This window comes from Lepisosteus platostomus, chromosome 12 (assembly GCF_059453375.1).
Source record: "Lepisosteus platostomus isolate fLepPlt1 chromosome 12, fLepPlt1.hap1, whole genome shotgun sequence".
Taxonomy (NCBI): Eukaryota; Metazoa; Chordata; class Actinopteri; order Semionotiformes; family Lepisosteidae; genus Lepisosteus; species Lepisosteus platostomus.
Genome location: NC_142622.1, coordinates 18161705 through 18183913, shown reverse-complemented (window position 1 = coordinate 18183913; position 22209 = coordinate 18161705). Strand labels below are relative to the sequence as shown.

General features: G+C 36.9%; 1 protein-coding gene across 4 annotated transcripts in view; it reads left to right on the top strand.

Annotated features, from left to right (window-relative positions):
- Positions 1-21364, top strand: part of atp9b (ATPase phospholipid transporting 9B) — a 149767-nt gene extending 128403 nt beyond the window's left edge. For 3 of the 4 annotated variants that reach the window (XM_088601272.1, XM_088601269.1, XM_088601271.1), the window contains 12 exons: positions 408-578; positions 2401-2499; positions 5127-5216; positions 5819-5963; positions 8441-8505; positions 9040-9195; positions 9913-9977; positions 11036-11144; positions 11811-11868; positions 14074-14277; positions 16628-16660; positions 17843-21364. In XM_088601272.1, coding sequence (XP_088457398.1) covers positions 408-578; positions 2401-2499; positions 5127-5216; positions 5819-5963; positions 8441-8505; positions 9040-9195; positions 9913-9977; positions 11036-11144; positions 11811-11868; positions 14074-14277; positions 16628-16660; positions 17843-17979 — 1332 coding nt within the window. In that variant the 3' untranslated portion in view covers positions 17980-21364. The remainder of the gene's footprint in view (positions 1-407; positions 579-2400; positions 2500-5126; positions 5217-5818; positions 5964-8440; positions 8506-9039; positions 9196-9912; positions 9978-11035; positions 11145-11810; positions 11869-14073; positions 14278-16627; positions 16661-17842) is intronic. The other variant, XM_088601270.1, reaches the window with a different exon arrangement.
- The last annotated feature ends 845 nt before the right edge of the window (positions 21365-22209 follow it).

The window sequence follows — 22209 nt, the reverse complement described above, 5'->3', positions numbered from 1 at the left end:
GCGTAATTTCAGACTCCAGTGGCCAATGTGTGCAGAAATGCTTTCCATCTTAAATTTGAGCTTTCTGCCATCCATGCAATGTTGGAGACATCCATTGGTTCAACTACATCAGTACCTTTCAGGATTCGAATACTCGCCTTCAGTGTTTTCTCAAAGCCACACTAAAGATATTTAGACTTTTTATTTTATTATAGAAGTTTTTTTTCTATATGTAGTATTAAAAATCTGGTCTTGCAGATACATTGTACAATTTTAAAAACATAACATCCGTTAAACAGATGCATTTTTATTTATTGTTTCCCCTTATCATCCGGAAGAGGGCTCTAAGGGGTCAGCATAAATACCCAAATCTTTGATATGAATAGTTTCTTTAAGTTGTGTTTGTTGTCTTATTTCATCTGCTGCAGAATCGATACAACCAGGCCAAGCTGAGTATACACGACCGCAGTTTGAAGGTAGCTGCTGTGGTGGAGAGCCTGGAGAGAGAGATGGAGCTTTTGTGCGTCACTGGAGTGGAAGACCAGCTGCAGGCAGACGTCAGGCCTACATTGGAGATGCTGAGAAACGCTGGAATAAAGGTAAAAAAAACCTTGTTAGCAATTGCACTAAAACTTTCTTTTGTGTACCATAAACCAACAATAAATTGGTATGCATTTGTAGATTTAATGTACATTAAATGAATTATTACTTTTCAAGTAGTGTTTATCTAGAATGACTGCAGTTTTCAATAAGCAAAGATAAACAGAGGAATATTTGTTAACCCAGTTTATTTGAATTATCTTTAATATGGAGTCTCTTCAATCTTCAAGTGAGCTTCCTCTTCCACAAATTATATTTCTATTTCCACTATTGTGTAGAAATATAACAATGTTTTTTTTTCTTTCAGGACTGTTCTTATTTCTTTTGTCATGTATTCATTTGTTAAAGATTGATAAGGCATCATTCGACATTATCTTACATTTGCACAAAATTTTAATATTGATTTACACTATTGTATGACAGAAGTTACCATCACTTTCAATTAATTCATTAGAGCATCTTTTTGTGTTTTCCTTTTTGGTGGTGAAGATAGTTATTGAGATAACTACTATATGTTTCACTTCTGCAAGCAACTTTGTTTTATGCCTATTCCAATGTCTTTGTCTGAAAGGTCTTTTTGAGCACTTCCAATCAAAGTCAAATACTCATCACCACATATACTGTACAAATGTTATAGAAGAAGCAGCATAATGACATTACTTCATACATTGATCAGATGTTAGAGTCCACTGCTAGTAAAATGGTCCAGGCTAAACCAGTATGATAATAAATGCTTTACAGAGAAACATCAAGCTTGTTCACAACACTTTGGTTATTTTTAAGATGTCCCTGCATGACCTCAGTTGGACATTGGGTTTTGGGAAGCCAAAAAGCATTTTTACTGAACCACTGTCATAGCCATGTACAAAGAGGCGGATTGTCATTCCAGTGGACATCAGAGCACCACAGAATTACTTTGAAAGTGTGTGTGAATGGGGGGCGGACAGTGTCACCATATAATTGCCCCTAATCTGAGCCCATACGAGGAGCTACAGCCCTAAACCATTATATTTTCTTCTTTTTTGCTTGTCCAAATTTAGTCACTTTTTTACTTATAACTACAGGATTAGTACATTAGTTGTATTTGTTTTCTGCTCTTCTTTATTACATTGAAAAAGAACACGTCTACCACTGTCTGTCAAACAGATGTTAAACTCTAAGCAGAAACCAAGCTACTCATCTCTAGAGATCACACAGAAACAAAACTCCTACGTAGTACTTTCTACCTCATGTCTTTAAGTAGTTACAGGTCATGGATTTGACCTGATATGCAGGATTTTCTAACACATATCCTGTGTCCTGTTTACCTCATATGTCAGTGAGCTTGATTTTGGTTAGTCAGCTTTTCGCAAAGCTTTTCTCCAGAGATCTTAAATTACGAGGTAAAGGAGATAAAACGCTCTTCATAAAGCATTCACAGTAAGTGCAGTACTGTTAAGTCAGGATGTTATGTGGGGTCTGGTTTATGTCATTGTGAATTCCCTCTCGCCATATTCTCAGTCTCTTTCCAGTAGAATCTCTTTGTCTTTCTCTCTTAGCTCTGCCATTGATGGCTTGAGATTCCACCATATTTGTGGGTTCCTTTTGAGGAAGAGTAGATTTTAATGTACATCTCCCATCATGCCAGTTATCTAGTTATAAGTGTTATTTCTGTCCTTGAACTCCTGTCTGTCCTGTTTTTAAAATCTGTCACTCTGTAGAAAATGCACATTGTAGACATGGGACCAACAGATGCAAGCACTCCAGCAAGTGTACTATTCCAATGCTTTCAGTTATTTTGCTGCATGACTTCACATATGTAACAGTTGTTTTGTGTTTCAGATATGGATGCTGACAGGAGATAAACTAGAAACGGCCACTTGCATTGCAAAAAGTTCCCATTTGGTAGCCAGAAGCCAGGATATTCATATCTTCAGACCGGTAGGAAGTTACTTTATTATATATATTTTAAATGACTTCCAGTGTTCCAGTAAACTGTTCCACAAATGAAAATTGTTATCAAGTACTAAACAAACTTGACATTTCGCCTTTCCAAATTCTTCAGGATGTGGAGGCAGCAAGTGTTAAAACCAGCCTTAACTCGGCATGTATTGTACAAACCTAATTAATTTGCAGACGTAATTATTTAGATATAATTTACATATAAATGTGGTTTTTCGTAAAATAAATAAATAAAATAAATATATAAAATAAACCAGAATACTAAATGACACCCTCCAGACTGCAATTTACTATTAGAATGTTAAAGTGTTTGGTGGCATTGAAGTACAATTTCATCATGACCTTTTGGGCTTCAGGAATGAGAAATAAAAAAAGAAGCCCTTTCATGCATTAATTATTGAAAATAGATTAAAATAAATGAAAAAAATACATTTGAAATTTTTTACCTATTGTTTTTTATTGAAAATAGTTTTTAGGTTATTTTCATTTGGTTTATAAAGGAGGAATCCTGAATATGAAGGTACAGAAGAAAAATAAATACTCTTATGTTTGTGACTTGTCCCAATATTATTAGGGATTAGAAAAATGTAAAGACATTTTTAAAGTTTACTGCTCACATTACCAAAAATGACCAAAATTCTTTCATGAATTAAAGAGAGAAATACAATCTTTCAAAGTGACTTGACTTGAACAAGTCACCTTATTAAATTATTCTCCTACAAGGAAGCAGTATAAGTGAATCAGTGCATCTTCATTTTCATAGGTTTGTAAAAAAAATGCATTTTGCTCTAATTAATTAATAGCCTTTAATGTATTACTAATAAGTAGACTATCACTAATTACCTAAATCAATTGTTTGTAGACTTCTGACTATATCCATGCATATTAGTTTTAATAATGTAGATACAAGTTGGTATAAAACTGATAATTAGTTTTTTGAACGACTTTTTTGAACAATGAAGAACCAAAACTCTGCTGTCAAATATGTTTGTGGTCCTTGTTTTGCATGATTTAAGAAGCAAAAATGGAAAAATCCTTTTCTTTTTGATGTTTGGTGTCAACACAAAATAACTTGTCATATCGAATCCTGTTTATACCCACAATTTATAGGAAACAATAAATTGGCACTCATCATTAAAATAATTATAACATTGCCATCTAGTGGAAAAAACAAACTGTAAGGTCAGGCGGTACGAGCTGCAATAAACTCTTTCATAATTACGTTAGGTGATATTTCATTGTAATAGCTTGTTTAATGTTATTCTCTGTCATAACTTTTCTACTGATCCATCATGTGAGTGATATTACAATTAGGCTGTGATTATTTAGTGTGACTAGAAATGAAACAGACCCTTTTGTATGAAGGGATTTGACAAGGAGAGCAAAGTGATGCTAATTTATTGTTCACTATTCAAGTCTATTTAGAGTTCCTCACTTTGCACCTTCCAGCACTACTTCTGAGAAGAAAGACTTGAGGATCTGATTTGGAAGAAGCAACAGAGGTTTTCGAGTGGTGTTGCCTTGTAACGTTTAAATTTCTAAAACAATATGTCTAAAAATAAAAGAAAATATGGGGTGCATTCATTTTTCTTTTGCATGATCAGTACACAGTTTATTTTGATTTCAAAAGAACTCTGGAGGTTTTAATTTTTTTTTAGTAAATTAATATACGTCACCTTTCTGGGCATTATAAGGCTGTAAAATAAAATGTATCATCTGAATTTGTATTATATAAAAGCCCTGACAACTGTTATCAATGTAGCAAATTAATTTGTCTTTTTAAAATTTTTATGTTGCATGAAATGAAAATTAACATAATGTCTTCCAATGTGCATTAATAGTAGAGATTTTTGTACTCAATATAAAGCAGAATTTTGATTATTTTGACTGATTATTAGTCTCTGAATAATAATACAATACATGCTTTCATGGAGCTTTTTCCACAGTATGAGGCTTTATAATAATGATGTGCCCAATTTACTACAGTGAATACATTTTTAAGTGCTAATCTTGACACAGTTTGTTTGGAACATGAGAACAAACCTAATTTCTTAGTGCCTGCCAATTTTTCTCATATATTTACAGATTTCTGCATCATCCAATAAGGAGGCAAATTACATTACAAAAATTACAATGAGCAGTTTTCTGCCATAAAGCATTTTTTCATTATGTTTAGTACAAAAATTTACTTCAAGTAAAATATTGAAATTGTTGTGGGATTTAATTACCAACCCCTTTTAGAACGTTTGACAACAGCCATCGAGTGGAACAGGTTGTTCTCACTGTATACAGTATGTTGCATGAAATGAAAAATACCCATAATTTCTTCAAACATGTATGGATATTTTAAGAAGGTTTTTTATAGTATGTTCAATATAATTATCACGGATATCTGTGCAAATCTGTTGTGTTTTAATCCCTACTGTATGTATTACATTTTCTCCATCTCAAATGTGTAAATTCTATAGTTATATATATATAAGTCCTTTAAAACTCTATAGAATGTATAAGTGGCTGTATTACTAAATTCTAAAACATTTAAAAATGTGCTCAGTTGAAGCATTATGTGGATCTATGGATAACATTGATGTTTTGCCATGCTGCAGGTAACTAACAGAGGTGAGGCCCATTTGGAACTGAATGCTTTCAGGAGGAAACATGATTGTGCACTTGTCATTTCAGGGGACTCTCTTGAGGTAAAACCTGATTGTGGTTTTCTTCAGTCATGAAAGGCAAACATTGGATGACATACTTTTGTTCACCTATATATTACTTCTGTCGTGTTACATGGATTGTACTCTAAAACTGCCTCAAAAAAAACTCTTATCTTCAATCCAGTTCAGTCTGACATTAATCACTACATTCACGCTTTAAGAGAATGAAATGTCAAAATCTCTGGATATGCAGTATTGATTTTTGGAGAGGAATGATGCAAATTATGGATTTTTGTTTTGCCGTTTTTATCATTTAGCTACATTTTGCAGAGTTTTCGTTTCTTTGATTTGCCCATCAATGCATAGAACTCATCAGTGCATATCCAGAGAAATATTTTTTTTTCTAATAGCAAGGCAAACAATAACAGAGGGACCAAAAAAATTGTGTATTTACCCGTTTGAAATTAAAAACTAAAAAAAGCATGTAAGTCATATTTCCTTTCTTTTTTTGGTTGTTGGACATTGTATCCAAACAGAAATGTTCCTTTTAACCTGTGTTGTCTGGAAATGATTAGCCAGCCAATCCAGATCTGGTTCTTTGCTGCCTCTGGTGTCTTAACGGGCTTTGTCACATGTGCTCCTAGGTTTGCCTGAAGTACTACGATCATGAGTTTGTGGAGTTGGCATGCCAGTGCCCTGCGGTCGTGTGCTGCCGCTGCTCGCCAACACAGAAAGCGCAGATCGTGAAGCTGCTGCAACAGCACACTGGCAAACGCACCTGTGCCATAGGTGAGGAGAGAGATGGACCTCCGCAAAGCCCTGGTTAAAGTTAGCCTTTTTATCTGTTCTGACTGTTGCGTCATATGGGCCCCTTTTTATTGTTTGTTCGCCACGCCCAATTTGGAGGTGCTGGTTTGGTGTTCTCTGTGTCTCGCAGCTTGCAGCTGTCAAACCCAGCAACCGCACACAGGGGAAGAACAGAAAGTACAGGCCGCCCATCTTCAAGCTGCTCCCCTTCCAACACTTCACAGGCAGTGTCTGAATAGCCCAACCCAAACTGAAGGTTCAGCACTGATTGGAAGAGGGGCCCAGTGTCCTTGAGGTTGCGGGGGTCACTGGGTCACTAAGAGTGACCTTTGGCTGACCAATTCCACCCTACCTTCATGGGTGTTCAGCCAATTGGCCACCACCTCTTGGCAATCTGTGGCCACCTTGGCTAGTGCCAAGGCCCAAGCTTGAACCCAAGATCACCAAGCTCAACCTGCACTTGGGTGAGCGCCTTTAATGGTTGAGACCCTCAAGAGGCTCTTGTTCTGTACTTTACCACAGATATACCAGTTTTTACAGTTGTATACATTTAGTCGTTTTGTGGTTTGATATGTTTTCAACATGCCCTCATTGTGTTGTTCCATAGGAATATCCATAGGAATATCATGATTTAGTGTATAATAGTGAACACTCTTCAGAGACACATAGAGATTAAGTCCAGGCTGACAATTAAAAAAACGCATTTTGTCTGCTGATCTTTTCATCAGGTATGACATTTGCAGAAGGGGTTTTTACGTCTCCAACAGGAATTAACCTCTGCTTGTACCTTCTCAACCAATGCAAACTGACGCAGCTGTCCACTGTAGTTGGCTTTATCATGATATTCCTATTCTCCAATGCTGGCATGTACGAATCCCAGAAAACAAAGATTTTTCCAAATCTTTTTTTTCTTAAACTTCATCCTTCAAGAGGAATTTAAGATAGATACTTTATTAATCCCATAAAGGAAGTTGCAGTGCAACAGCAGCCTGGCACAGTCAACACAGCACAGTGTAAAGAAATGATATAATAATACAACAATACAATACAGTAAGTGCAGTCAGTGAGAAGTGCAGTAAAAAATGGAGTATAGAGAATCGCACACAGTATAGAAGATACAAAACAAACCAGAATGTACAGTACACAAGAAGATGTATTGCACATTATAAATATATTGCACAGATCCCCAGCATATATTGCACATCAGTTGTAAACAGGAAAACCAGCTGTAAACAGAGAATTCATGTTTAGTCCAAAAACAGGTCAGTGTCGTCCCTGACCAAGAATGGCCTCCTGCAGTGCTCCCTGTTGCACTGTGGTTGGATCAGCTGAACGTGCTCTTCATTCTCACAAGTAAGTCATAGAGGGGATGGGAGACGTTGTCCATGATGCCATTAATTTGGACACCATTCTCCTCTCAGCCATTACCTTCAAGGGGTCCAGATCAGACCCAGTGACAAAACTTGCTCTTCTGGTGAGCTTGTTCAGCCAGCAACCCCTGCTCTAATCCCAGAGCCCCAGCACACCACCGCATAGAAAATGGCACTCGCTATAACTGACTGGTAGAACATATTAAGAATCTTACTACACAGGACCTGAGCCTTAAATAAAATAGTATTAAGTACATTAAATTAAATATTAAATTTAAAAAAATACTGATAAATAGAAATAAAAAGTTTACAGTTGGCCAAAATTAAGCATGTAATTACATTGTTGAAGACTGCAGGTTAGTCCTCACAGTGCACTGCCACTGTAGGATTTGTAATTGAAATAAATTGTTTGTGTCTGAACACATAAACCTGACTAAATAGTTCATTGTGACCTGGACTGACTAAAAAGGAATAAAATATCACTCTCAAGGTTAGTTTAGTTTTATTCATAGACACATAATGAAGACTGAGGCAGCTGAAGACAGCATGGAATCATCTGAAAAAAGCTTCCTCTTCTCCTAAATACTCTCTATTCTATCTGGAGTATCCAGATCCTATGCTGTGTCGATTGTCGATGTGTTTTGTCATTATTTCTTTAAGAGCTTGACTAGTACAGTATCTCACTGAGATCCGATAAATGCACGTTATAGGCAAACAGTCGCTTTCTAAAATTACAAGGCCCATTTTCCATGAGGTGTTGCTAGTTGTCATTTCTACTTATTGTGGCTTAGAAGTTGATCTTCCGTCCTGTGCAGAACTGTAGAAGTCTTCTGTCTTGAGCTGAACGGATTTCAAATGAGTTTGTCACTGCAGTCTTCCTTTTTGGGAGTACGTACTCTAATAAAGTCGTATACAGCAAAAAGGAGCCTCCAGTCTTATTTTTTTGTATTCTCCTAAGAACTTAGCAGTTTGTTTACTTTCGTCCTTTTAGTAACAGCTCCCTAAAGCACAGCAGCTTCCATTTCACTCTTTTTTACCCAAGCCTACCACCTGTACTGCATGTGACACAGATGCCTTCATGCCTTACAGGTGATGGAGGAAATGACGTCAGTATGATCCAGGCAGCCGACTGTGGGATTGGTATCGAAGGAAAGGTAAAGAGACAGGGAAAATTCAAACATGTTCAAAATGCTTTAATTTGGGCCCCTAAAATAACTGCCTTCTGGAGTCCTTGCCTTTATTAGTCATGGTTCCACCTGCCAGTGACGCTGTGGGTTTGATGGAAGCAGTTGCTTATTATCTGTTAGCACTGCTACAGGAAACTCAGTCTGAGTATCTGAGGGGATACTCTGTGTTCTAGAAAATATTAATACAATTGTAGAACAGCTTTTTGTGTCTAAAGAAGTAATTATTACATACCATGACTCTTGGAAGAGTTGAAAACATTTTTATTGAAGTCTGTGACTAAGAAAAAAAAACACTGGCTTCCCTAGAACAGCCATTCTTCCCCTCCTTAACCTATTTTCAGCTGTGCTTATTAAATACTGTTTTGTTTCATATTCGGTTCTTTTTTAAAATAAATTAAACTGACTTTTCTGCTTTTAGCCACCTTTACTTAACAGCATTTTTATGAATTGCAAGAGTGAAGTTTGTGTTGTGTAATATGAGGGGACTTTATTTTTGCATAGGAAGGGAAGCAAGCTTCTCTGGCTGCTGATTTCTCCATCACGCAGTTCAAGCACATTGGCAGGTTGCTGATGGTTCACGGACGCAACAGCTACAAGCGCTCAGCTGCTCTCGGGCAGTTTGTTATGCACAGGGGCCTTATTATTTCCACAATGCAGGTAATTCTACCACTGTCTGTCAGAGAATTTAGGGGAATTGAAGACAGCAGTCGTCAGGTTGCCCAGTCAAATCTTTTGTAATTAGAAAGTTTGTACTACTTCTCAAAATGTGTAACTTAAAGGAAAATGACTAGAAAGGTAGATGTTTTTTACACCAGTTGGCTCATTTTGCTACACACTGTGGCATTGTATAACTGTGTTGTCAAAAAAGACTAATACTGTCTCAGTCTATTTAGCAGGGTCCCAAATGCCTAGAAATTCAATTGTGAATGTAAAACACTCTTAGTGATCTATGATGTAAAGTGTCACTCTTTGTTTCTTTATGCTGGGTTTAAGGTCCTAGTGTTGTTTTGCGTTGGGTTCTAGAAAGTAAACACTGTACTTCTTTATGCTTTTAATAATTTGAATTATTTTTTGTTATACCCGCCCAATTTGAAACTGCTTACTGTGTTGGTCACTTCTCGACTTGTAACTCCAAACTCCTCAGTTGTACATGAGGGAGAAAGAGGAGGGGGTAGACAGACTCCTTCCAATCTTCCCACCTTCCAGCCTTTCATCTTTTTACACAACACAGCCCCCTACCAGAGGTATAGCAATGTGCCCAGTTAATTCCACACCACTGCTGCCAGACACTGCCAGACCCAGTCAACAATTGACACAACTCAGGATCGCTGCTCCACTTTTAAACTGTTGTTTTTAACATGTGTTTCATTCCAGGCAGTGTTTTCTTCTGTTTTCTATTTTGCCTCAGTCCCCTTGTACCAAGGATTCCTCATGGTTGGGTACGTGCCTCTCTAACCTGCTGTAATAAGGGAGTCATTTTACTGTCTGCCAGGCCAGTTCATACTTCATAAAGGTTTTACAAAGACTCCTAAGTGCCTCAACCAATAAAGCCCTCCACTCAGAGCCAAATAGTTTGCACAAGAGTATGTATGGTTTTTCTTTAGGATTCTACTGGGTGTCTTTGATTGTGATTGTCAGTTTAATTATTTCAATTAGTATGGGCACTTTGGATGAATAAACAGATAAAACAATTTAAATGGATTATATTTTGTGTAATTGTGTATTCCTTAAACAAACATTTTTGTAAGTGCGACACCCAGATTCAGCTCATTGATGTACAGGGTGTTTAGAAAGTTATCTGGCCTATTCAGGCAGCTGTATTAGGAAAACTGTACATTGGGGAGCAATGTAGTGGAATGTAGTCATTGGCTGAAATATTAGGAGTTCTTATTCAAATTAATTTGCTTTCAGTGACAGAAAAAGTCACTGAAAATACTTGACTTGATGAGACTGATATTCCATCTTTGGCCAGAACAATTATCAGATCTCAATCCTGCTGAAAGCCAGTGGAATCAGGGAGCGTGTAGTTTCTTACCATACAGTTTCACTCTAAGCACACTGTCAGCTGAAAGTCATTCTGATAGAGGAATGGGGTGAGACTGAGCTACAAATATTTCTGAACCTCATTAAAACTCATCCCACTTTTTTTTTTCTTGCTTGTAGCAGATATTTAACCTGAGAGCATCCACATTGAACCATGATAATCAGCTTCAACCAGCTGATTACCCCAACTATTGCGGTGCCCCATGTCCTTCCACACATTGTAATTATGCTTATTGTAATTGGCATAATTGATGTTCACATTGAACCAATGCAGTGCCCTCCATTGTGTATTGCTGTTATGTTATTCCCATATGTGTGGTCCAGGTTCCAGCAACAACATATGGCAGTTGTTGCCATACATTTAATCGAGCAGGTCACCTAATTTTAGGGCTAGATTAACTTTACCCCTGAAGTGAACTGTGCCACTGACTTGTCGTTGTTTCGGCTTTCCTAGGTATGCAACGATATACACAATGTTTCCAGTCTTCTCCTTGGTTTTAGACCAGGATGTGAAACCAGAGACTGCACTCCTGTACCCAGAACTTTACAAGGACCTCACAAAGGTAACGAACTCCAGCTTTGCAATGATCAGGAGATTCCCAGCTGAAAATGGAAACCTCAGTGTGAGCTGGCTGGGATCATCCTGTGTCTGCTTGTATTTGTTATAATTTAAAAATTATTGAAAATTGTCAGTGTTTTCTGCTGCATTTATTTATAATAATTAATATTTATTTTTTTCATCAACATTTACACAGAAGTTGGACTTGTAGACCCTGCCACTGTACTACTTTATCTTAGGTGTAACAGAGTTTGTCACAAAAGCCTGTCATGCTGTTAAACATTTTAGTATTTTGTGGTTGCACAAGTGCACTGGCAATAAATTATGCCATACCCAGTGAGCCTGTAACTCATACCTCTGAAGAAGAAAATTTGCATTGTTCAGCAAAGGACTTCTACAGGTGTTGAATTTCTCTGATTGGTTCTGAATCTACACGGTTAAAGGCATTAATATGTCCAAGTGCCTCATAAGATAGGCGTTCATACTGTTACCTGAAGAGTAAAGGAACAGAGAGCACAGGACTTCTCCTGAATGTGCAGTGGGTCTGGGGGGGGGGCAGTGGTCTATCACAGTTTTGACCCCATATTTAAAAAATATGCCCCCCATATTAAGAGCATTCTGCATTGCTACAATTGCATATTCATTTTTAACACATTTGTTTTTCTTCTAGGGGCGTTCGCTGTCCTTTAAGACTTTTCTCATTTGGGTTTTGATAAGCGTGTATCAAGGTAAAAGAATTTCAATGTTTTGATGATTATTTGATGGTTAATTCCCTGTAGAGTTTTATTTCTTTTCTACAGTGTGTTTCCCAGTAGCTTAGGTTTCCGAATGTCATCAGCAGTTACATGCTGCCTTTGGTCTATCTGGTAAATCGATATTTCAGTAAGTGCCAGCCAAGCTGTGCTCTGTGCTATAAGGATTGGTATTTTTATTGATGCATGACATCTCAACAGTTCTGTTTTTAATTAAAGGCTAATACTAAAAAAAAAAGCAAAAATTTTGACTGCTCATCTATCACATTTCATTACACAGAGTTTGCCTCTGTGGAATGTGCACAATGTAAGAAAACGCAATTATGTGATCGGTTAGAGGCTATTAAGCACAATTTATGCAATGTTATAAATAAATGAAAGACGATCAAAATACAGTAAACATCATACAGATCCGTTCAGTGAAAAAGCTCTAGGCGATGCAATTTTTTCTTTAAAACACTTAATTGCCAGTATCACATTTCCCCAGTTTCCCGTGTCTGTTACCCAGCTCTGAAGGCAGCCAATGTAAGCAAGTATATTAGAGCTGTTACCACCACATGCATACTGTATACACAGTAGATCCTACTGTGAAGGAATGAGATTGGAGATAAAAGGCTGCAGTCTGCTTGGAGGTTTTAAACCTGTTTATGATCTCAGCTCCTTGGAGCCCTGTGATTCAGAAATCATACCATAAGGGTTTGACAAAACTTTGTAATGTTGACATTTAGGAAGCATATGATTACGGAAATGCTTTTGTCATGGTACAATAAAATACTGTAGGCCTATTACAGTTAGAATTAGCAAGTATCCCAGGTATCTCTCGGTACTTACAAATATAGAATTTCCAGTTTTCTGTAAGCAGACAGTGGAGTGAGTCACACCAGGAAGTGTTAGTTGCTCAATCAGAATACTATTACTTTTCAATCAAGTCACATCCTCCTCCAAATTCCAGATTTCCTCTCTACACAGCTAAAGCACAGTGTTTCTTAAACCCGCTCAGCAAAAAGCCAAATTGTCTTCCATGATAAAATATAATTTTTGTATTGATAACACATTCCTTTGATCACCAGTACCACCCTTTACAAGACTTGTCAAAACATTGGACCATGCCTCTCTGAATAAAAATATATTATTAATTAATACAAACACTCAGATACATACTGTTTAAAAATCTGTGTGCCTGCAGTTTTAAGCAACTGAAGTCCCATGTTTTTAGACATTTTGTGTTCTCACTCGGAAGATATGTTTGTAATAATGTACCCGAAAATTAGTTATGGTCACTGGTTGATTAACACTATGAAGACTGTTTAAAACAGCATTGCCTTCTGACTTCAAAAAGGGTTTGTACTGTATATTGTGCATGCAATGTACTGAAATATACACATTCCTTTTTGACAGCTGTCAAATGCTGATTAATATTCTCAGAGTTGGCCAATCCTCTGCAAACATCATACAGATTTCAAATGCTCAGTCCTAAAAATCATCATCCCTTCCAAGTGTCTTCTGTTATAATATGTTTAGAATTATCGCTGTTTATAAATACATTTATTTTTTATTAGAAAAAAATATCTAACCAAAGCTTTTTTTTTTATTGAGGAATAAACAAATGTTTTGTATATAAACTAAGTGGGGCATTCTCTGGATAGGAATCTGACCTGAAGTACTGACACTCCAAATGAAGCTAAACAAGGAGGCAAGGAGACAGCAGCTCTTAAACTTGTATAAAATCCAGCTGTAATCATCAATGTCACAATAGATTGAACAGGACCAAGGGGTTAGAACTTAATAAAGCCAGTAATGCTTGTCCTGTTACAGTAAAATAGGGAGAAAATACACAGTTCAGAAGCTAAGCTAGTCACTAACTTGGTCCCAAGACCAAAGTAAGCCTCATTCTGTTTTCTTGATTCTGAAAGCTCATGTGGCATTTGTACAAATAGCATAAATTCTGCAATTGTTTTTTTTTTCTTCCTATTTTGCTATATGTGTTTCCATGTTGATTTAGTAGAAGTCATCTGAATTGACTTTGTCAATGCCTTTGATGACATTATTGGATCAGTTCCCAGTATTGACTATCCCTATGGACATCTTCGGAATCAACAATGGAAACAGCCATGATTTAAAAAGAGCAAGAATTATTTCTTTTTTTAAAGGAGCTGTTGGGAATGTCTCTTTGTCTTCCAGGAGGTATTCTAATGTATGGAGCCCTGGTGCTGTTTGAGTCAGAGTTTGTGCATGTGGTGGCCATCTCCTTCACAGCACTCATCTTGACAGAGCTTCTGATGGTCGCTCTCACAATCAGAACGTGGCACTGGTTGATGATCGTGGGCGAATTCCTCAGTCTTGGCTGCTATGTGGCCTCCCTTGCCTTTCTTAATGAGTATTTTGGTAAGTGTGGCTACTTTCTGAGCGGCGTCTTCATTACTTGACCTTTTACCTGCTACCTTTATGAAATGTGTACTTCCACATCATACAAAAAGGGATTGTATCAAATAAGTGCATCTGATAAAAATCTAAGGATCACAATCTCATCTGATTTAAATAATTAATTTAAAAGTAGGCAAGGCCAATCATTTTTCTGATTTTCTGTTTAATACCTGCTGTTCTGTCTTCTCTTTTCTTGCTTTCTTGCTTTATATTTGTGTGTGCTGTTGAGATTTCTCCACTAGAGGCCCCCACTTGATTTAGTTGTGGTGAAATTCTAAAGAAGACAAAAGAAGTGTTGCAATAGCTGTGAGATGAACATGAAAGAATTAATTGGTGAAAGATGTGCTGAAAAAATAATTCTGCAATTGACTTTGTAAAAAAGGACATTGTCAGGTTATGATGAGATTCTGCTTTAATCCACTTTCAATATAGATAAAACACTAGTAACAGTAATATCAATCCCCTTTGACACACTGCTTACAGTTCTGTGGACTAGAGCTTTTAATCTTTGTCCTTTTTCTTACCACTCAAGAGAGGGTGACTGGGTTTTGTGTGATATGTCACATTGCCCTTGACTGTACTTGCTCAAAGAATACATCAGTTTTCTTTTAATAGCAGTATCCAGAATGTTAACTAAGTGTACTTCAGATAATGAAGTAAAAATTTAAGAGCAATCAGAAGACTTCCTGATATAGTGTTGTACATCACCACATTACTGTAACTGTTTACGTAGCATGTCCATATATACCTGTATATTTAATTTTAGAGCCCTAACGTTATAGCTTGCTGCTGTGGTTGTGTTCTGTTGTCTGTTGTCACAGATTGTTTTATTTTAAAAATAAATTCCATTTCATCACGGCTAAGGGAAGGGCTTTTCTTTAGCATCTTTGAGTGATGTCAGACCAACAGGACACCCCTGTGAGTCACAAATGCAGGATGAGTTCAAATAAATTGCAAAGATGTGAACAATGAAAATGAAATTTAATATAGCAGACTTATTGTTCATGTGCAGATCTGTATGTTTCCAAATCCCACTGCCGGCTCCATTCAACAATTCATATTTTCTATTTGCATAGGACCTCTGAGCACTCATTAATGACAAATGGGCAGCTTCCGAAACCAAAAACTTTCATGCCAGACAACAAGCAATGGCAGAACAAAACAAAAAGCAAAGCATTTGGACGACCTTAACAAGCTGTAGCATTTTCAGACAAGCACTGTTACAGTGGCTTGTAACATTGTTATGACGCATTGTGGTGCAGATCATGCAGGCTTAGAGAATCTGAACTTCATCTGGACAGTAGTTTTCTGTTTTTTTATCTTCTGTTTGTCTTAGGTCATACAGTAGGTATTTGCCTTAAATGAGGCTGAAAAATGTAGTCATAACTCTTTCATTAACTCTACAAAACATTATAAGAATGTGAAATATACTTTATCTATTATTATTATTATTATTATTATTATTATTATTATTATTATTAGTTTGGTTTTTATGTCCTTGTGAAAATGACTTTTGATGGCACATGATTATTCATAACTGTTTAGAATGAGACGCATTTTCAGACAGAAGTTAGAAGTAGAACCGCAGATAGAGAACTTTCAGCTGAAAATAAAGACATCAAGAAATACTTGAGAGCTGACAAGGACTATCTTTAAATGCAGCTTAGCAACAGAGCCCCTGTTACTGTACATTTATGTGAATTTTGCTGTATGGTTTTTATGCATTTTGTTCATGAAGTGTTCATGAAGCGGTTATGACAGAGTTTGTAGTCTCATTCAATTAAATGTATTTGATAAAAATGAACCCCTTTTCATTCCATTAGTACATTACTTTTTGAAGCTGTATGGTTCAGTTTCAACTGTATAAAGCCAGTCATTAGTGCACCAGTGAAATATTATAATCTTTGATTAGTCATGGCAATAATAAAACAAAAGTCTATGGGTCATAGAGTGTTATGGTTTGATTAAATCTACTTTTTATTTTTTTACTTTGGCAATGGAGAAAATGACTTGATAAATGTTTCTCCAGGCAAGTTGCTGTAAATGTTTGCTTATAAGACTGCCTCCTCGTGCGTAATGAGACCAAACACTCATGCAGTCGGAAATGTGGTGTTGTAATCCATGGTCGCTTTTAGGACTGCATGAATTTCTTCCTTTTTAAACATAACAAATGAGAGGTCACTGTTCTCCTAGATTCATTGTTCTGTGTGGGGTGCTGCTTTTATGACTTTGTGCTGTATTGCCTTCTGTGGTGACTTTTAAACTCTGCCTTTCTCTTCCATGCTGTCCCTGCCATTTTTCCATTGAACAGGTATAGGCAGAGTGTCATTTGGAGCTTTCCTAGGTAGGTGCTTATGTACTGTAAATGGGAGTGCTTCTCTCTTCTTCTTCCTCAAAGGATTTTTACAACTCAAATACAGTCAAATACATACCCTCCATCCCCAACAATGGTATTCACTACTTTGTTTAGCATAATAGCATAATAAATATCACTTCTTAAGCTGTACTCTGTTGTTAGGGATAACTCAGCTAGGTTTATTTTCTGACAAATTATTTTTTTAAACCTAGTTGATTTATGAAAACAAAATTTGATGTGAAAAACATGAAGAGAAAGGAGCTCACACACAAAATGACAGGGGGCTAATTGAAGACATTCTGATGAAAAGAAAAGGCATGCAACTGTGCTGTCATAGTTCTACATTGACTTATTTCTACTGTATATCAAAGCGATTTCTGCAAATTAGTGCAAGCAAGTGCAATAATCCAACCTCCCAAGATTTTTTGTCTGCAGTTAGACTATTCCAGTAAAATGCCTTAAGATTAATAGGAACCTGAGAGACATCATTCAGAAGGAGCAATCATGGGCTCAACAGCACAGTCCCACCAGTTCCACATGAAAGTTCATACACTCAGAAGAAACCCCATTACAAACCAACTGTAAAACATGTAAGCATATATTAGGTACACCTTGAGTGCCTCTGTGACCGATAACGTCAGGAGCAATCTTCATCTGGAACCATCAGTTTTGTGTTGCACCCATAATGTGTAAGTTACTATGGAGGAGACTGGTTTTAGGTGAGAGAAGAATATCAGTCCAGACCCCTAGTGGTGCTTGTTTAAAAAATCAGTGAATTTCAAACAGAGGGTGTTAATACATACAGTAGCTGATTGCAGAAAGAGTGCGTAATTTAATGTGTATTAGTAGAATATGTATTAGAACTTAACTGTTTCTAGTAGTAATTCATTACACATATAAATGTACACTTAAGAAGAGCAAATGTTCAGTGTTAGGCTGTCTTAGTAAACCTGAAAATATATGAAGCAACTTAAGGAGCTATTCTCAGTATTCCACAGATTGTGAAGCTGTGTCTGCTCATTTCATTAATTGCTATACCTATACCTTCTTTATATGTAGCAATGGGAAATGGTGAAAAGACAAATTTGGTGATTATGCTTCTGTGATGATTGGACTGTGCCTTAACTCACACTTGTTTCTGTGTTTTGTTCTCTTTATATCTCTCCTCAGACCTTGCCTTTATTGCAACCCTGGCCTTCCTATGGAAAGTGTTAGCCATAACTGTTGTGAGCTGTCTTCCACTGTACATTATCAAATACTTGAAACGCAAGTTCTCCCCTCCCAGTTACTCCAAGCTTACCTCATGAGCTTTGTTTTGGATTTCTGTCCCCTCCTTCTACCGCGGTGGTGGAATCGTGCCCCCTCCCCTCACTCGGACACTGCAGGAGAGGTGGTGGTCGGTGGATCAGAACGGCTGGACCTTTTAAAGTGGATTAAGGAGACAGAAGTGAGCAGGACTGGAAGTGTGGAGAGAGGCTGTGAGAAAGGCATACCGTCCCTTCTGTGTTCAGGGACGTGAAGGCTATACAGACTTATGTTTTCGGATGTCTCACTTAACGCCACAGTTCTAGTTTTTCCTCAGCTTCTCCGTCATTCCTCTTGTTTTCTACTTTTCTTGCTGTTTGTTTCTTTTTAAAGATTTTTTTTTTACCTTTCTCTACTGCTTTCATTAAAGACCATCTAATTGTTTTGTCCTAAATCTGCGTTAGAATTACCTCTGAGTTTCTTTCAGGAGTTTCCAGGTTGTGGTTTTGTTCCTCTTCTCATCTGGGAACTCCCACTGTAAATAAGAGCTGATATGTGCAGCTTTTTAATGTCCTCAGACTGCATCCCCTGTACAGTTCCTGCTGCTGACATGGTCCTATTTGTAATACAGCGAGTATTAATAATGAAGCACTAATAGAATTAAGTGCAGCCGCTTTTGTAGCGCAGTATTTGTTCCGGGAACAATTACCTAGATTGCTTTTCCCAATTAAGTTTTTTTCAGTCCTATTATAAACATCAAATGAAGCCAAATCACATGCATTTTCTTTATTACAATCAATTTACTTCTAAATCATAGAAGTTTTTCTTCATGTTGGAATTTAGTTATGTGTAGATTTATGTACAGCTGCTCTCTTGTGAATACAGTGGTAAGCAGTGTTCCAGGAAGATGTTAGAGCACTGTATGTAATATAACTTGTAACAGGTGGTGTGTATGTGTTTCTGCCTTCCCAAGTTAAACCGGCAGAGATTTGTACCAGGCCTGGAGTATTTTGTTTCATATGGAGCGGATCAATGCCTGAAGACCCTGCTGTCAAAGCAAGATGTGCCGCTTAGAAAACATAATCATGTTTTGTAAGGATTATTATTTGTTTGTAAATACTCATCAGACACTCAAGCAGTGAAAATCGTATACCAGTCGTTCGCAATTCTCCATATGAACCCAGTCATGAATCTGCTCTTTTTTCATTGATTTGGTTCAGTATGAGGTTTCTCCGTACCACTGTGAGATACTGGAAGCCAAAAGCAGCAATTGGTCTGCACAGAGAAAAGTCTGCTCTTTGGTATGGCACAGCTGGTAAAGGCTTCACTCAAAGTGCAGTCCTAGCCCTGTACAGAGCAGAGATCACTGGGCTGTAAAAGTCGCCCACTTTGACAGTGAGCTCTCACAGGGCAGTGCACAACTGGCCACCAGAGACAGAAAGTTGTCCAGGTTGATCCATGCCACACTGATCCCTGTGGTTGGGCAAGACCGTGCTGATCTTGTCTTCAAACAAGAGTTGAGTCAACTCTTGCTGTTTGGGCCTTACTGTGCAACGGAAATGGCTGACCTGTGTTCACAGGCAAGGTTTCACAAGCAGTGTCTCTTTGGATGACATGCCATTTGTATGATCCCTCATATGCTGGTATTAAGACTGTGAGCTTGTGAGTTTGTGAGCAGTGAGCCAAGCAAATTCTAAATGGGGTGTAGAAAATAGAATATATTCGTAGTAATGAAAACTAATGAGAAGTTTGATAAACATCCATATGAGTCTTTTTGCCTTTTTTGGGAGGCTATGTGTTTTCAGATAAATCATCTTGTAGAACTAGCAAATATTTCATTAAAGAGATAAAACATCTTATCATTTGCTTTACATAGATTTCAATCTACATAATTGCAGCAGTACCTCAAATACTGTATGATACCAAAAATGCTTTTCGTTTTATCACAGTGCGAGAATTGAGTGAATTCAGTGTTTTCAGTTTGCACAATTTTTCCAGGCAAAGCAACAGCAAAACTGTTTTTATGGCAGTTCTGCACTGATCACCCATTCAACACATTTGTGGTAGTGCCACGTTCATGGCAAAGACTGTTCATTGAAAGGATTTTAAAAAGTACATGTTTTTTCAGACACACTAACAAAGCAGATTTGCATTAGCTGGAATTTGATTAATCATATGAAACATCTACCCTCCCAAATTGTATTGCTCTCATTATCTCAGGCTGCCATTGTACTCAAATGCTTTCCCCATTCATATACAGTAAGTGTATTTTAAAGAGGCTGGTTTGGCGTTATTTGATCATGAATACTAGTGTATGTACAGTAAGACAAGAAGATTGAGAATACCTTGTCTTTCATGATCTTACCCACAGTCTCTGTAACATCATTTGCAGGGCTGCCATCTTTCCATTTATTCCAATCAAAACAGCTTGTTTTTAACTACTGTATGCACCAGCAACACAAATCCCCTAAGACCAACTTCAGTCTTTTCACTTAGTTACATTAGTTCTCTTGCTTCTTCCTGCAGTTGAAGCAGGGATAATGCAAAATATATTGCAATTGATCACCCCCACCAGCTGGTTTTGTTAATACTGCATTGTTATTGTAAATTTAACAAGACGTGTGTTGTTCCTTTGGCAAGTGTATAGCGGGTAGAATAGTGCCTACCCTTTTAATTAGTACAAAGAGCAAAACACCCAGCCTTTTTTAAGGAATGTTTTGGCAGAGAAATATCCGCCCTCATTCCAGTGTTGTCTGGTGTTTGTGAGTGCAAATCCTATCTTCATCGCGGATAGCGATGAAAGGCATGAAAATGAAAAGTTGTCAGCCCAAACTTTTATTTTACCAACGTTTCTGTGTGAAAACCTGTGTGAATAAAAATATAATATATAAAACAAATATACAGTATATAATTAAAATGCCTTGAAATTCCATCTTAATTTTGCTCAGGTGAATTATTCAGCCTAAAACTGCTTTCAATTTTTAGCATACAGAGCGGGAACCTCGTTCAGTATATTCACATTCGGAAGTTCATTCAGAACTGTTTCATCAAACCATTTCATTAATGTAACCAACATTTTAATGCACAAGTATGTGCTCTGTAATACTTGTCATCTTTTAAGGTCTGCAAATGAGTTTTTCATGTGACTTCTTAAATAAACCATCATTTGGAATGGTTTAACTGGCTACAGTTCCATTCAATGCCATTTATCTCTTGTCTACTTCATACAGTAAACTAGACAGTAGTAAATCCTTCCTCCAACAGTACCTCTGAACACTCCAGTTAACGTATAAAGATGTTTAAACCTTTGTGTTGCATTATAGCTACTATATTTTGGTTTGGTACACTGTAATTCAATATGCTTTCCATGTAGTTGGCTCCAGATTTCTAACAGTTATTCTTGGTAATAAATTGAATATTGAGCAATAAATTGATTTTTTTACAAAACTCGGACACAAGTGTTTTGTTATTCATGTGCTGCCAGTTAGGTCGTGTACCTGCTGCATTTTCTTGAATGCAATGAATGAATTCAATTCCAATTTTTCCCCACAAGGTGGTGAAGTTTCACATGGTTCATATTTTTTTTCCTCTAACAACTTTCAGTGTTTTTTTTTACTGAGGCATCATTCATGAGAGAAACCCTTAATGTACAGTCTGCATACTTGTATTTGAAAAAGGTTAGCAATTTATTGAATTGCAAACATTTTAATACAAAATTAAAGATTTGTTGCAAATATGCATCTTCTGAAGTATTGATATCTTTTAGGTGTGTAGCTGCGTCAGCATGCATAGGCTGCAAAGGAATAAGTAATAGGTTTATTCCATGTTGAAAAGAGAAGATAGAAAGTTTTCTTTCTTCTCTCTTCAGCATGGAATAAACCTATTACTTATTCCTTGATATATTTTACTCCATCAACTGTTTTAAAATACATGATGCTAGAAATGAAGGCTGCACCTCCTTAGACATCTCTAGAGTTTTGACATGCTGGGTCTGCAATATAAAAAATATACCAATATCTCCAAACATGTTCTTAATCTTGCATAAAGCGTGAGCTCAGTGCTCATATGCATAATGTTTATTTTTTTAGAAAAAAGCTTGCTCATTAGATAAAGATTAATTGTTATGGGTAATTCAGTATAATCATGAAAGGCTTACCCAATTTGCAGTATAAGGCTAATATCTAGTCTCCCTGATGTTGAGCACAGACACTGAAACATACATTAACACACTTTCCAAATGGATAACTAATACCATTTAACACTTGAATCAAATAATTCATCCTTCCATTTAA